Source organism: Telmatherina bonti, assembly GCF_933228915.1.
Source record: "Telmatherina bonti genome assembly, chromosome: 13".
NCBI classification, from domain to species: Eukaryota; Metazoa; Chordata; class Actinopteri; order Atheriniformes; family Telmatherinidae; genus Telmatherina; species Telmatherina bonti.
In genome coordinates, this window is record NC_136611.1 from 10,422,428 (window position 1) to 10,438,327 (window position 15,900).

General features: G+C 36.7%; 1 protein-coding gene across 1 annotated transcript; it reads right to left on the reverse strand.

Annotated features, from left to right (window-relative positions):
* Window positions 1-83: 83 nt before the first annotated feature.
* Window positions 84-8,103, reverse strand: pmpca (peptidase, mitochondrial processing subunit alpha). The gene is made up of 13 exons (XM_079251991.1): window positions 8,033-8,103; window positions 5,558-5,760; window positions 5,380-5,459; window positions 5,193-5,275; window positions 5,007-5,101; window positions 4,829-4,929; window positions 2,691-2,954; window positions 2,525-2,617; window positions 2,329-2,447; window positions 2,135-2,225; window positions 1,541-1,603; window positions 1,324-1,468; window positions 84-1,249 (listed from the first exon to the last, which is right to left on the reverse strand). The coding sequence occupies exons 1-13, from the start codon at window positions 8,077-8,079 to the stop codon at window positions 1,080-1,082; spliced, it is 1,554 nt and encodes a 517-aa protein (XP_079108117.1). The 5' UTR covers window positions 8,080-8,103; the 3' UTR covers window positions 84-1,079.
* Between the last annotated feature and the right edge of the window lie 7,797 nt (window positions 8,104-15,900).

Consider the following 15,900-nt stretch of genomic DNA (forward strand, 5'->3'; position numbering starts at 1 on the left):
ACTTTCTTTGTATATTTTGTCTCAAACAGTGCAAAACAAGATTATACATCTAATAATTGACATAATTAAATTTATTAAGGAGTTTGCGGACAAATGTTCAAGTTCACGTTTATTCACTCTGCAGTCAGAACATACTGTAACAATAAGAAAATAGACGAGTGCATTTAGGAGAATGTGACTAAAATGTCAAGAGAAAACAAAGAGTTAGGATATGTGCATCCTAATCTGATTCTTTTCTGCTTTCTGGTATTTAGATGAGAAGACTGATGCCACATAATATTACGTTTCATGCAAAACTTCACCAAATTTCCCCGTTTCCCATCTTTGTATCTTAAGCCAAAGGGCTAAAATGTTTACAGGCCAAAGGTTGCATCGTCTTCTCATCTTTTCCCTGCGGAGGTTTTTCTGTAACTCAGGTTCATTTAGAAGGGACTTCACACAAGCATAAAACACAAAAAAATACCAAGTTCCTCTTTAGATTCAAGCCTAAAGATTTACAGAACATTATTAAAAACCATAACTTTAAAGGTTAGGGCGAAACAATCACTAATTTAAAGGAAAATCCAGTAGTTTTATTTGCGTTTTCTGTGCCTTTAGATGATCATCATTAAAGTGTTCTTGTATCAATAACTCCTTTTGAAGTGGTATCTCACTTACTTTGGAAAAAGAGATTTTTTTTCCTTTTAATTTACATCAGTTTGCCGTCCCCTTCTCCTCCTTGTTAGCTAGCTTTCTGTGAAGACAGTAACAATCTACATTCACAAACGTAAAGGTTTTAAAGAGGAAATAAACATTAACATAATGTGGCTTTGGGGGCAAACCATCCCTTTAAAAACAAATTTATGGCAACATATGGCTTCTTGCCCATGGACAATAAATATGGATTCTCCAGCTTTATGCAAACTAATATTACTGTGGCGTACAGTATGTTCATTTAAAATCCACTCTTTTCTCTCTGTCAGGGGCTTGACCCAGAGCCCGGATGTTAGTCCCCTCCCAGACTGAGCTGTGTCAAGAGGGAACGCTAGTGATATCTTCAAGTCCAGTTTATTTACAGTGACGTTATCGGTGGCAGCGATCTATCGAAAGAGGCGGTACATGCGCGGCAGACGACCGTCCTTACTCGACAGCGCTGCCTGGATGTGTTCGTAGGAGGGCAGCTCAGTCAGGTCTCCGAGAGCCGCAACGGCTGGTTTACTGCGCAGCATCTTGGTGGTCACTCTTTTGATGTCGCCCGCTGTCACATTACCTGGAAATGATTTAAAAGCAAATTATCACTCGAGTTCGAAGCAATCATCAGGACGCGCTTCCTCAAGGACTCACTTATTAGACCACACAGTTCATGTGGCAGCTTTCTCTTTCCCGTCGAGAGAACCTGTCGACCAACATCCTCAAAAATAACCGGCCGTGACTCGAGGTTCATCATCAGCATGGACTTGAGCTGAGTCTTGGCTCTCTCCAGCTCCATCTAGGACATGAGGGAAACGTAAACACTTTTCTTTCTACTCATAAACATAAACACATTTGCGTTGATCATTACCTCTCCTGCACTGCCAGCCATCTGAATGAACTCTCTTGTTATTATTTCCACCATCTCCCGCACCTGGAGAGCAATATTTGCAGTGTGTATTAGTTTAAGATTGGGTTATCTTTATTCTTTTAGTTTTTAGACTCTAGGTCCATAAAAAAATTAACACAAAACAAAAAGTACAGACATACAAATATTTCAAAAAGGCATCCATCTTAGTGTTTCCATATAGCAGACTCACAGTACTGAATGCATTATGCAATAATTTGTAATATTTACCTACAGTCTGCAGTCAGAAACCTTTAATATCAATAACTATTTAACTAAATGTAAACAGTACATTCAATAATGATACATATTTGTATTAATAACGCCACATCAAAGAGACAGATTTTTACCGCTGAAGTTGAGGCAAGAACAGTATTTCTAGATTAATGATTTCGTCCTGCCGGGACGCTGGCTCAGTGACAAATAAAGCTGATTCTAATTTCCCCTGACTTTTCATTTATTTAGGCTAAAATTAAGCTTTAAAAAACCCAGGTTGCTCATTGTTTTTTTTTTCTTTTTTCTTACTAATTTAATTTGTTTTGATCCAAACACACCAACCTGTCGGGGGTCTGCGCTGGCATGGATGCACAGCAAGCCACTGTCTTCATAGCTGTGATGGTAGGAGGTAGCGTTGTACATCCAGTGATGCCTGTAGCAATTATACATTACATAATAGTCACACCAGTAGAAACCTGAAACCTGAGACTATGCTAGGGAGGTGCTGTCGGAGCTTAAGCCTGCATAAAACTCACCTGTTGAGCACATTTAAGTACAGGCGGGTGAACATGCCCTTTCCAGGTCCTCCTGCAGAGAAGGAACCGCCTCCACCCATCATCATGTTGAGCACCGCGAACGGGATGAAGTCATCCTCCTGTAAGGGGAAACATGTAAACTTAGCTTGTATCAGGCAGCTGACTGCAGACTCTGGATGATTTTGTGAACACCAACCAGAAAGGAACAGCTCTCCAGGCCGATCATGATGTGGGTGAGCTCTGGGATCGGAGTCGGGCCGAGGCTAACGTCTGACATATCCTTCTCCATCTGATGTACCACATGGAAGTATCACCCGACCGTTTCACAAACAGTTAAGCCAAATAAACAGACTTGTAATCACCTTGACTATGCCTCCAGTGTACTGAGCTACTGATTGGTCCACGTTACCGGCTGAACTTGTTCCCCACACTGGCTTCACATCCAGCAGGTACTTCCTGGCACATTCAACCAGCTGCTCGTGCTCAATGCCCACTCCCGCCAGCACCATGCGCTCAGGACAGTAGTAGTTACGCAGGTAGCTGTGAAGCACCTTTTTGTCAATCTTGTCCACGTTGTCCACAGGACAAAACCGAGGCAGTCCAACCGTGTTGCCTCGATATGCAGCCTGGAGACAAAGACAAGTAAATATGGATCCCAGGATTACATAAATGTTATAAATGGGCTCCCTCCTTTGTGTCCTGCTGCCTTTTTTCTGCCATGTTTCTATCATCCCTGTCGATTTGACTTTAATTCCTTTATCTAATAACAAAATCACTAAATTAAAGATGTTGGAATAAACAGTGACCACAAAAGCAGTAATGCAGGCAGTCCTCTGTTTACGAACCGTTCCGTTCCTACCGCTACAACGCAACACGAAATTCCACGCAAGTTGGATTTTTATTCGTAAATACCCCATATTGCCCCCTTGATCACTAAATGATTGTTTAAATACACATATTACACTTTATATTAATAAAAAAAAAAAAAAACAGTACCGGCAATTAAAAATGCGCACTGAGGCGTCGTCTCAGCCTCCATATTACGCGTTGTATGACCTTATATGGACCGTGGTAGCTTCGAAACTTGCTCTTTTTTTAAAAATTAAATTTACATTTATTTAATGAGCGTTGTAAAGTCAAAACGAGTTGAGAGCCGCGTAACCAGAGGACCGCCTGTACTTGTACTAGACTTTGCTTCTGTTTTTTTGTATACTTTAGAACAGGTCCCTTCAAATGGCGGCCTGCGGCCAACAAAAACCGAAGATTTAACCCCGCCTGGATGAATAAGTATTTGTTTATTTTGCCGTCACATTTGAGCGCCAAAACAATCTGTTTAATATGCAATGAGTGTGTGGCGGTGTATAAAGATTATAATGTGAGGAAGTTTACTTTAATATGACCTTTTTATGTTAAAAGTTTGGAGAAAAATAGGCTCCGACTGGAATTTTCATGATTTTATTTTGTGCATTTGGATTTGTCATGTGGGACTGAATTTAAAATAAAATTAATAAACTGCTTATTTTTCAAAATGTAATGATTTATTTTCCCTTACTTTATTTACAGGCTCTGATAAATTTTTTTATTTAAAAATCTGGCCCATGTCTAATTGAGTAGCCCTGCTTTAGAAGCTCTGCTCAAATGTCCAATAAGTAAAACTAAAAAAGTAAAATATAGAAATAATGCTTCATGTTGTGTCAATATTTATTCCACTTCATAATTCTCAAAGCTAATAAGAAAAATAAATGATTGATTACGAATTCCGTTCCAGCATTTGTAAACATCAATATACTAACTTATTTCTCATTTTTCCCGCAGGTCTTCCTGAATAAGTGCAGTTGTACATGTTGTTCTGTCTTTCCTGTCCTCTCCACCCCAATCAGTCAAGGCAGATGGCTGCCCTCCCTGAGCCGGGTTCTGCTGGAGGTTTTCTTCCTGTTAAAAGGGAGTTTTTTCCTTCCCACTGTCGCCGCCTGCAGCTCAGGATGGGGGATTGGATCCAAGTCATGACTCGATGCAATCAGTTCGTTTCTATTATAGGATAGAATGTGCTTGAAATGATGTGTATGTAAAGTGTCCTGGGACAACATTGTTGTGAAGTGGTGCTATTAGGGGTGGGAAAATCGGATAGAAAAATCGAATATCAGGATTTTTTTGCTTCACAATTTTAATTTAAATTAATAAAAATAATCCATCATGAAATATTTGTCATTTTAATTGTTTTTATTGATCTTTTAACTCATCTTCTTGGGAATTATAGCAGCAGAATGATGGTCTGGCTACTGTGTTATTTTTTTCCTCATTGAAATTAAAAAAAAAAAAAAAAAAAAATCAAGAATCGGCACCCAAAAAAATTGGAATTGAATTGATTAGGGACAAAGGCATGTCGTCACATCCCTAGGTGCTATACAAATAAAACTGAATTGAATTGTTGAAATGAAGAAATTCAGACAAACACAAAGAAAGATGAGTGTGAGCATCAGAGCCACAAAACGTCACTTACAGCGTGGATCATCTCAGTGAGTAGCGGCTCAGGGTCCGGCCTCATGTTTAGATCCTCTAACTCAAAGCGTACGGCCATTCTGGTCATCTCCATCTCCTCATCTGCATGAAACAACAACGGATAATGAACTTTCCGCGGAGAGGCAGTAGAGTCTAAGTCCAGAGTGAAATGGACATACCCAACAAGCGAGGCTGAAGAACAGCATCAGATAGAAGACTAACCACGGTGTCCAGACCTTTTACTTCTGCAGACACGGCATACATGGTGGTGTCTCTGCACAACACAGGAAGTAATGAATCACACACACAATACTTGAACAGAGGCTGTAATACACAGATCCTGAGACAGGAACCATGTTGAATACCTTGATGTTTGGCAGTCACATATACCCCCGTGTTTTTCCAGGGTGAGCAGGATTTCATCTTTACTCCCGTACTGTGCTGTGGACTAAAAGTTAAATTGTGTGGTCAGTTACTTCATACGTTTCATTCCCCTTGAATTTTTTTTATTTATTTATTTTATTTCTGCGGTATTTATTTTCTTTAACATACAGAAAAGGCAAGCTTCTCTAAGAAGTGGGCTATTCCACTTGGGTACTTCGCTTCATGTCTGGATCCAGAATTCACTAAAACTAAAATAGAGAAAGAAATAAAAACACATTTTTATCAAGTTTATGTTTAAAAGCTCAGAGAAAAAGGTAATAACATTTTAAGTGAAGCTGCATCTTACTTCCAACTGTGCAGAATTGACCAAACTTATTTTGGGAGGCAACTTTCAGTCCGTTTTCTAGCGTGGTAATCCTGGTCTCGTATTTTTCCTGTCCATCCACAGATGCAAAAACTGGTTTCGGGATTCCAGGCAGTGGTGTGGACAGGGAAATATTTGGGTATCCTCCGCTACTGCTGTATCTTCTATAAGCAGCAATCCCAAACCTTAGAAAAAAAAACCAAAACAAGACATTAAGGAGATTTTACACCAACAAAATGTCTTTCTACCCTGTTTTATTTTATTCAGTGGGTTTAAACAACTCTCTGGAAGGTTTTATGTTGATTTTCTAGTGTTTCTACATGAAACAGCTTTAAATAAAAAAAAATCTGAAAATTACCGTTCAAATGACAATTGTTGTATTTGGGAACCACAGACAACTTTTCGTGGACATTCATTAGCTTTTACAGTAGCTAACATGACACAAATGAACTTCTTTAAAACACAGCATGCACTTAAATCCAGCTGTTTCCTCCAAAGAAACCTCAAAATAGGCACATAGAAGGTGTCCTACATAAATACTGAGCATACAAAGCTTTCCTCCTGACAAACTGTGTAAATACAGTTAGTCAGTGTTATTGATCAACCAAACAGAATCAGGAACAGAGCCAACTCATCAGTTTTCTTGACTGAAAATAGAAGTTTTAACCTGAGCGTTTCTTTTTAAAACACAACTTCTTACATTTTAGATTCTTCAAAAGAAACTTGTGTTGTCATTTCTGAGCTGTTATTTTGGGAGTTTTGAGAAAAAAAAATAATCATCTGTAAATGGCTTAATTAATTATTGGCCTTTTCTAGAATTCCTCAGTTTATTGATGTCAAAAGTATTTTAACTCTTTTAATCTTGAAAACCTGTTTAGCTGTAAAAGTCAAACTTTTCGAAGGCTTTTAAACTTGATAAAATGTTTGTTTTTAATGCTTAGACATGTCAATTTTTCATACATCATCTTTATTCTACATGTCTGAGGTTGAATTTGATCCATAATAACAGGGAGAACAGCAGAAACCTCTGCAGAAACAGGTAATACATGAATGTAGCTCAGTTCATTATTTGTTTTAATTGTTAGCATAAACACATCAGGAAAGCATTTCTAAGTGTAAAAGGAAATATGCAACAATACTGACACCAAAAGACAAAGATATGTTTTCAGATAATCACATAAATTACGCTGCAAGTGAATGTTTTAATGTGTTGATTTGTCTATTGATTACCTAAAATGCTGATATTTTTAGTTAAATGAACAGCTTACCAAGAAAACTGTGGTTCAAGCACTTTAACTATACCATGCTGATAAAAGCAAACTAAGCAGACATTTAAGTCATTTGTGGTGCCAATGTACACTTTTTTCACTGACAAAATCACCAGGCACACCACAAACTAGGGGTGTGACGAGATGCTTTTGTCCCTATTCGATTCAATTCTGATTTTTTTGGGTGCCGATTAGATTTACATTGCGATTCTCACAATTTTCTGATACTGCTGATTTTTGTAGACTAAAAACTATTTAAAAAAAAAAAGCGTACAAACTTTTTTATTTGTCATTTTTCTTCATTTCAGTGAGGAAAAAACAACGCAGTAGCCAGACCATCATTCTGCTGCTATAATGTCCAAGAAGACAAGTAAAAAGATAAATAAAAAACAATAAAAATTACACAAATTATATTTTTGGAAAAAAAAAAAAAAAAAAAAAAATCCAGATTTCCGATTTTTCAATTCGATTTTCCCACCCCTACCACAAACCAAAGATATGTTTGTTTGTTTTTTTTGTTGTTGTTTTAAAAAAAAAAAAAAAAAAAAAAAAAAAAAGCTAGTACAACTAATATGAAGAACATCTTGTCAAAGTGTCTTGAATAAAAATCTAATCAACTAAATAACTTCATGCTCTTTCACAGACAGTTCTGGACCTGTTTGGATGAATACAGAGCTGCATAATAAGACAAATGAGGTGAAATTAGATAATTTCTCAGGGCGCACATGATGATCTCTCACAGCACAGTGGTTGAAAAATACTGATTTAACAGATTTCTAACAAAAGTTAGAGAAACACAAAGTTTTAGACACTTGTAGTCGAGATTATGTAAACGTTGGACAAAGATAGTTGTTAGATAATTTACCAAACATTTAGGAAGAAAAACTATCACTGAAAAGAAGTAGCGCTGGCACAACTCCCCATCTCATTAACCACAATAAAATGCTCTATTTTAGATTCAATAATCTATTTAATCTAATATTTAATCTATAAATCTATTAAACTAAATCATGAGGTATAAAGCAGGATTGACGGCTAACTATTAGCATCGTGCTAATCTGTGGTGATGAGGCTGAAGGTGACAGTAGGGCGCGTGACACTGGAAATGCTGGGAATACTGGATAGAATGACCTTCTGTGTTGACGTCCAGAATGCATCGGTGTAAAAGCGTAAAGTTTAGACGCATTACCTCTGGACCCGACTCCAGGTTCTGCACCTCGACATGTGAGTCGCCATCCTGCAGGTCTGTGACCGGAAATCAACCCGGATCCTGATGAAAGGTTTGGCTTGACGACTTCCGGTTCAGACACGCCTCCAGGAACATTTTGTTCTTTTCAGTGTCTAAAGAAAGTCTTTCTTTTTCTGTCTGTCTTGAAGTTATAAAAGGCTATATCAGATTAAACTGTAATAAAGTTAAAGAGAACATTGAATAAATGATCCCTTTCAGAGTTTTATTTAGTCTGATTTTGCCTTTATTGTTGAAAACATTTCTTCTCAAGTAAAAAGTGAAATTATAGTCAGATGTCAGTATATATAACTCAGGACTTTCTTTTATATATATATATATCATGGTCACAATATAAAAAAAAAAAGTGTCATTTCTCTATTAAGTTTATTTATTATTTAAAAGAGCATTAAACATCTGCAGTTCATCCAGATGCTGCTGCTAGAGTTTTAACTAGAACTAAGACATCTGAATACATCAAACCAGTTTTAACATTTTTAAACTGGTTTCCAGTCAGTCACAGGATAGATTTCAAAACCCAGCTGATTGTTTACAAATCCCAGAATGGTTTAGGACCAGAATACATCTGGGATATGTTCAGAGAATAGAAACCAAGCAGAGCTTTTCGATCCAAAGACTCTGGTCAACTAGTCCAGACCAGAGACCAGACCAGAGTCCAGACCAGAGTCCAGACTAGAGTCCAGACCAGAGACCAGATCAGAGTCCAGACCAGAGTCCAGACTAAACATGGAGAAGCAGCATTTAGCCGTTACGCTGCAAACAAGTGGAACAAGCTGCCAGTGGAGATTAAACTTTCACCAAATGTCATTTTTAAATCCAGGTTAAAAACATTTCTATTCTCATGCACCTATGCATGACATCTGCACAGTAACTTTTACTAAATTCTGCTTTTAATTATTTTAATATAATTTATGATTTTTTTTATGATTTTGTTATTTGTATTTTCTTTTATGCTTTTTTTCTGTAATGCTTTTAATGTTTTGAGTAAAGCACTTTGAATTGTCTTGTACATGAAAGGTACTATACAGATAAACTTGCCTTGCCTATTAACTTAATGTATGTGTTTCTGGATTTATTTCACGGCTTTCTATTTATCTGGTATGAAAGTGGCAATCCACTGGATTTTTCTATTGAAGTTTTTTAAATCTATTAACCACATGATCTACCAAGCTTTACATATCATGTGAGTCAGAATGAAGAGTCATTTAAATTAAGAGCAATGTGTATTTTTCCGTAATTTGGGCTTTGCGAACCAAAAAAGGAACAATTGATTTTTTTGGAGTGAGCCAGAGGGCCAAGAGCATTTAGTTACCATCACCAAATCAATTCTAGCACAGAAACAGGCCAATTGCTGAATGGCATGAACACTTCCACCTGACTTTAAAGAACTGTGGACCAGCACTGAAACTTAAGCTGGACCGTAACCTGCTGCAGCAGTTTGACCAACACGGATAAGTTTGAGGTGTTGCAACAATGTTCTCCGTTTTGAAATTTACAACCCTGCTATGGTTGATTTGCTTGTTTTCACACGACAGCTCTGCCTATGAGCTGCAGGACACCATCCACACCCTGAAAGAAGAAAACTTCCATCTTCAGCACCGCCTGGAGAACCTCACCCGGGCTCTTAAAGACCTGAAACACCTAATGACAGAGCACTCCAAAGGTAGGAACAGAGTTATGACAATAAAAATGATTAAATTTCCATGCTCAGATTTCTTTTTTATTCTATACTCAGCTCCTGAAGGGGACTACGATCCTGCATATGTGCATGCTTGGAGGGAGTGGTCCCAAAATGGTAAGTACTTAAAATGAACTTGTATGAAAAAGATCTGATTTAAAGGTTCTTCCCTTGTAACATCAGCATATCTTGTGATTTTCAGGCATTAGTGCTGAGACTCATCAAATGTTGGAACAGGCCTTGTGTTTAACTGAGCTCCGTGGAGCTGCGCATCCCAGCTGCATTTCTTCTGGTTTCCTCATTTTCTCATCTCTTGTTTCTATGATTGTTGCCATGCTGTCTTGATTTTTATTGACATATTTCAGCTGCTTAAATTACTGCATTCACAAAAATGTTGGTTTTGTCGCCACTCCTTCAGTTGATCTCATAAGCTTGATTTGAATTCTGATGTAATTTTTTTTAGTCTAAATAATGTCAGAATATCTTAAATAGATCTATATTTCTGCTAACCAAGGAAATGGAATCATATTTTATAACCAAGCACGTGTGTAACAGAACAATATGATCTTTTTTTTTCTTTTTATGTCACATAACCTCTGAATTTACTGAAATCTAAGAAGCTTCTTCAGTTAAGTCCTGTCTACTTGTCAAGTTTTAATGACCCAACCTGCCTCATTCTAGTGGAATGAGTTTTATATGGTACATAATTAATTATAATTAGATCAATTTAATGCAAAATAGTTGTAGTAGCAAGAGTTGTAATTCCATTAGTATGCACTGAAAAACAGTGAGTGATAGTATTGAGATAGAGCCAAAAATGATAAAACAAAACAAAACAATACAAGAAGGGAAATTCATGGGATAAAATAAATTCAACTCAGAATATCGGCAGGTCATTCCATAGCAACTCACTGTTTTTAATTCTCATAGAAGCATTTTAAACTTAATAGAAAACCCAATTTTCCACAAGTTTCTGTTATAGGGAACATTTTGTGTTCAGATCTTCTTGATTCCCTCTATTAGAGGGAAGAATCACAATAAGTTGATTTAGAGATCAGTTGGGATCGTGATAATTTCTCACTCCAATAAACAGCATTGTTTTAAAAGAATAAAATCAAAATCCCACGTATCATACACTGCAACCTTCATAATCAGCACAACCCAAGAGAATTCATGCTATAGTACATCTGTGCATGACTGTTCTGGATGGTGCTCTCTTTCTTCAGCTCACAAAAGAAATAATTCATGTTGAAAAATTATGTCCATCCCTCCAGTGGAGCTGCAGAGATCTTTGGAAACGCTGCCAAAATGGACTGGAACTGCTCTGGTGGCAGCATGGTGGCCCATCACCTTACCAAGACAGATTATTTAAGTTTTCCTTTAAAACATTAAGTCTTATTTATTAAACAGTGCTCTCATACAGATTATTTGTACAAACTGGAACTCCTTACCTCTTCTGGGAAATCTAAGTGCTTGATGTTCTGAATCCATGTTAAATTTGCCTGTTATGTCTTCTTTGTTTAATTAAAAAAACCCTTTCTGCATAGATTATAAATCGGTGCATTTGTACTTTAATTTCCATTTGATTATGCTGAATGAACCAACAATTTACATTTGCAAGGACTTCATCTGGCCGTAGTAGTATTGGCTGCAGCCACGGTCGTGTGAATTATGGTTATTTAATTATTTATTAAAATAAAAAATGTCAGTTTTTTTTTAATATGACAAACTACATTATTTGTCTGATACACTATTTTGCTGCAGCTGTAGCTTCTGTCTGAAATGCTTTTTGTTTGTTTCTGTCATTTTGCATCCTTTAAATTAGCAGTTTATGACCATCTTGTTGACCAAAGAGTTTTAACATGTTTATTGTTTACTCTGACGTGTATGGAATTAATGACAATGAATGAATTAAAAAGCATTATTTCATTATAATTTCATTCAGTCAAAGGAAAAATATTACTTGAACTGTTTGTGCAGGATTTTGTGATAGATTTAAACTTCCCTGACCAACAAATTATTTAAATAAACACTTAAATAAAAATCCAGAAAAAAAAGGAAAAACAGATATGACTTCTTTAATGATGAGACAAACTTTAATTGGTTATTCCTGCAGTTTTACATCTTCACGATTAAAGAAATTTTTATGGAAGAATTTTAATTTTCATTTATCTTTCTTTTATTTAAACCTGCTTATTTATCTTCTATTAGTTCCATTTCATTCATAAGTGTACCTCAATGTTTGTTGTGAACGTTTCAAAATTGTTTTTCCTAGCTTGAAAGAGTAGAACTGATGAACTGGACGACACATTGCAAAACTGGGAAACTGGAAACTTTGATTGAACACTGGGCCTCACCATCCAACTGCATTTCCACACGACTAATTAGAAGCTAATCCCTGCTGGCGTTTTCCTAGAAGCCTGTGGAAAACCTGAAACCAGATTAAAAGATGGCTTTAGCAGCACCTTTATCCCCACATAGATATATCTAAGTGTTAAAAAAAATAGATAAACGATTGTGAAGAAGACATTTTAAGTCACCATCACTAAATGTAAAGTCTTTCAAAGTATTTCTCCAACAAATCTGTTTATTTTGTTTGTTGTCACTGGATTCAACCAGTGGACTTTTGATTTCACTTTGTAAATTGACTGTTTTGTAAGAAGACTGCCATCAGTCCGTGCAGCATTTTTCACAGTTGCTACGATCTAACTAATGGGTCATTGCTGCTACTGGCTTTGAACAAATAAGCACAGTGCGAGCATGGGTGTGTGTAGGTGTGTGTGTGTGTGTGTGTGTGTGTGTGTGTGCGTGGGTGGGGGTGTGAGTGTGTAGTGTGAGTGGAGGAGGGGCCTGCATAGTGTGCAGTGTGTGCTACTGCTTTTTGTTCCATTGCAGCTGCAAACTCAGCAGATGCATCAGGTGAAGAGAGCAGAGAGGGCAAACACTGATGAAAGCAAATGGGCTGCATCGCAAACCAACACAGAAACATGCATAGAGTAAGTACAGATGCTACTCCTGCTCGTTTAGTGGCACAGCCATGGATGAAAATGCAGTAAATATATATTGTTATATTAACTATGATTCTCTGGTGCATTTATTAGTGCTGAATGTGCTTTAAATGAATTTTATATGAATTTCAGTGCATGCAACTTGTGTTCAAGCACATGCAAATGGTCTGTAAAGTAGTTGCACTTCAGGTGCTAAATTTGTTTGCCAAATGCTTGTGATAAATGTGCTAAAGTATTGAGGTTTAAGTAAAAAAAAAAAAAAAAAAAAGAAAAGAAAAGAACGCACAACCAGATTTATGGGTGCAGAAATTGGACTTTAGACATAATTTTTTCAGCTTCTTTTTTTTGTCCCACTAACTGCTATGTAAAATGTAATGTAAACATATATGTAGAAATAAATTCAATTTTTATAGTATACTTTACTTGCAATAAAAAGATAAATATCTGTAAGGTATGGATATATAATTTTTTTTTTTTTTTTTTTTTTTTAGCTAAAATGCACCTTATAAACCAAATGAATAAAAGGGGTGTGGTATGTGGGAGGAGGGGGGGGGGGGGGCATCAGCTGAGGAACTGGGATTGTAGTTCAGGTTATTGCAATCTCATTTGCATAAAGTATTTAATGTTTCAGTTTCAACATTTCAACACTAACTTTTGTAGCATGTGTATGACAATAAATATGACAACCCAAATAAAAGTTATTAAGCTGATCCTTCAATGAAATGTTGCTCATTGTCTAAATTTAGCACCTAAAGAAAAATGGTTAAGTGAGAGTGTGGGCTAAAACCATCTTAATGGCATGCTAAATAGTGTAAATGATCTTTTGTAGTCCTTGTTGGTCGGACAAATACACACCCACAGGTTCTTATAATTTTGTTTGTAAATGCAACCACTAGCACTGCTGAACCCACTGATCAGTTCACTAATGCTTAATGGAGATAAGTGCAGTAACAAGAGCTGTTTATTTAATTTCTTTTTAAAAACTGCTTTAGGTAAATCTTCACTGATTGATCCTGTTGTTCTTTGCAGGTGTTTAAAACTGACAATGACAATGGTATAAAATAATTAAATGTTAATAACAACAGTACACTGATCAGTTTTCCACATGGCTTATCTATTGTATGTGTTAATTTGCTCTTTCAGGTGCTTGGAGATTGATTGGATATGCCTTTAAGATACTGTTCTCCACTCTGTTTGGTTGTTCCATGTTTTTTTTTATTACTTTAATGCTTCCACAATGACCAAATATACTGTTTGCTTTAGGGTCTTGACTCATTCATCCATTATTAAACCACAATATGGACATAACTAGTTAGATATGAACAAAAATTCATTGCATTGTTTATGTGTATGCTAAAATGCATGCTCTTCCCATAAGTGTGGTCCAATAAGTGGTTTATAATATTATGATGCAACCCAGGTCAGGGATTTCCCTGTTCTGGTTTTTCTAGATCTAATATCTCCCTTTGACACTGTTGACTGGAGTATTTTGATCATTAGGTTTGTGATTGAGGTTTTATTTTTGTTTCTGAGCTAACTTTAAAATGGTTCCATTCATTCCTATCTGACAGAAGTTTCTGTGTTTTTACAAATCAAATCATGTCACAACCTACTGGCGCCATGTGTGGAGTACCTCAAGGTTCAGTTCTAGGACCTATCATTTTCCTCATAAACATTTTATCTCAAGGTCACATAATTCACAGTTCTGACATTTCATATCATCTTCATGCAAATGATGTAAAGCTTTATGTTATCTTAGTTGTTAGACTCAAGGATCAAACAGTGGCTTTGTACCCATTATGAACAGCTTAATGCACATAAAAAACTTCCTACAACTGCATCTCGAACATACAGAAGCATATTGGTGAATTACGTGCTACATTCATCCGTCCAGCCTCAGAAACCTTTGCGCCATCATTAACTCAGCTATTTCTTTGCAGCACTATTCAAAGACTGCTGAAATATGTCCAAGCTATGGGGACTTCTGTCTAAAACTGATCTGGAGATGATTAAGCAAACTTTCATTTTATCATTTTTAGACTGCTGTAATAGCATTTTTACCTTTTCACCTTCAGGCAGAGTAAAATGCTGCTGCTAAGCTTTTAACTAACATAAGGGACGTCGTATAATTCCTACCTTGGTGTTTTTTGCATGGTTTACCAATGCCTTTAGACCACATTTTAGATTTTAAGGCTGTCATTTAGAGCCCCATCTGAACAAGCCATTGCTAATATCTTAGGAATCCACACCCCTTGTCACAGTCTGAGGTCAACTGTTTAAAGACAGCTTGTTGTTCCACAGACTTGTGTAAAGTCTCAAGGGGACGAGGCTTCAAAACTTGTGGCCCCCAGAATGTAGAACACTTTGCTGGTGTGCTCGCGCTGCCTTGATTCTGTAAAAAGAAAAGACAAGGACTTTGTTTTTATTTGTCTTTTTATTTTATGCTATATTTTATGTTTGCTCTCATCTCACCTCTGACTCATCATTTTAACTTCTCCCATCCGTCTCATGTCCTGCCTTCTTGTATGTGACCGCTTTTACTCTTGACTCACTTTAAGCTATTTTAAAGCATTTAAAAATCAATCAAACCAATTCTCAGGTATAATTAAAGGAGCATACAGTGGAATATCTGAACGTGCTATTATTAATGATTTTAGAAATGGTCAAGAAGAGGTTTAGATTCTGTAAAAGGTCTCATTTCAGTGCACAACTCAGATCTTTCACTACTGAAAATAACTAATGATTCTTTTGGGGGTGTGTAACATCAAAACTAACAGAAAGTGTTTCCTTTTAGTCCAAATGTGTAGTTTGCGATAGGGAGTTGTAACCGGTCTCCTGGTTAACAAATTGTGGCGACGCAGCATGATCTTTGGAGGAAACCTTTGTTCAATTTCCTTCCAAAGGTTGAAGGAAACAAAAGAAAATAAATCACAATGTGAACGTACCCGCTCCAAATCCTCTCTGACTGGAAAATTGTACAAAAGAGGAGGAGCTGGTATTAGCAGCTTAAGGAAATTATAGAGGAGTCCAAGAAGAAGATATTGAGAAGGAGAAGCTTCTATCTTGAAGTGAACTGCAGGGATTTGAAAGACCCCTTCAAGTAACGTTTATTCAGATTTTGTGGA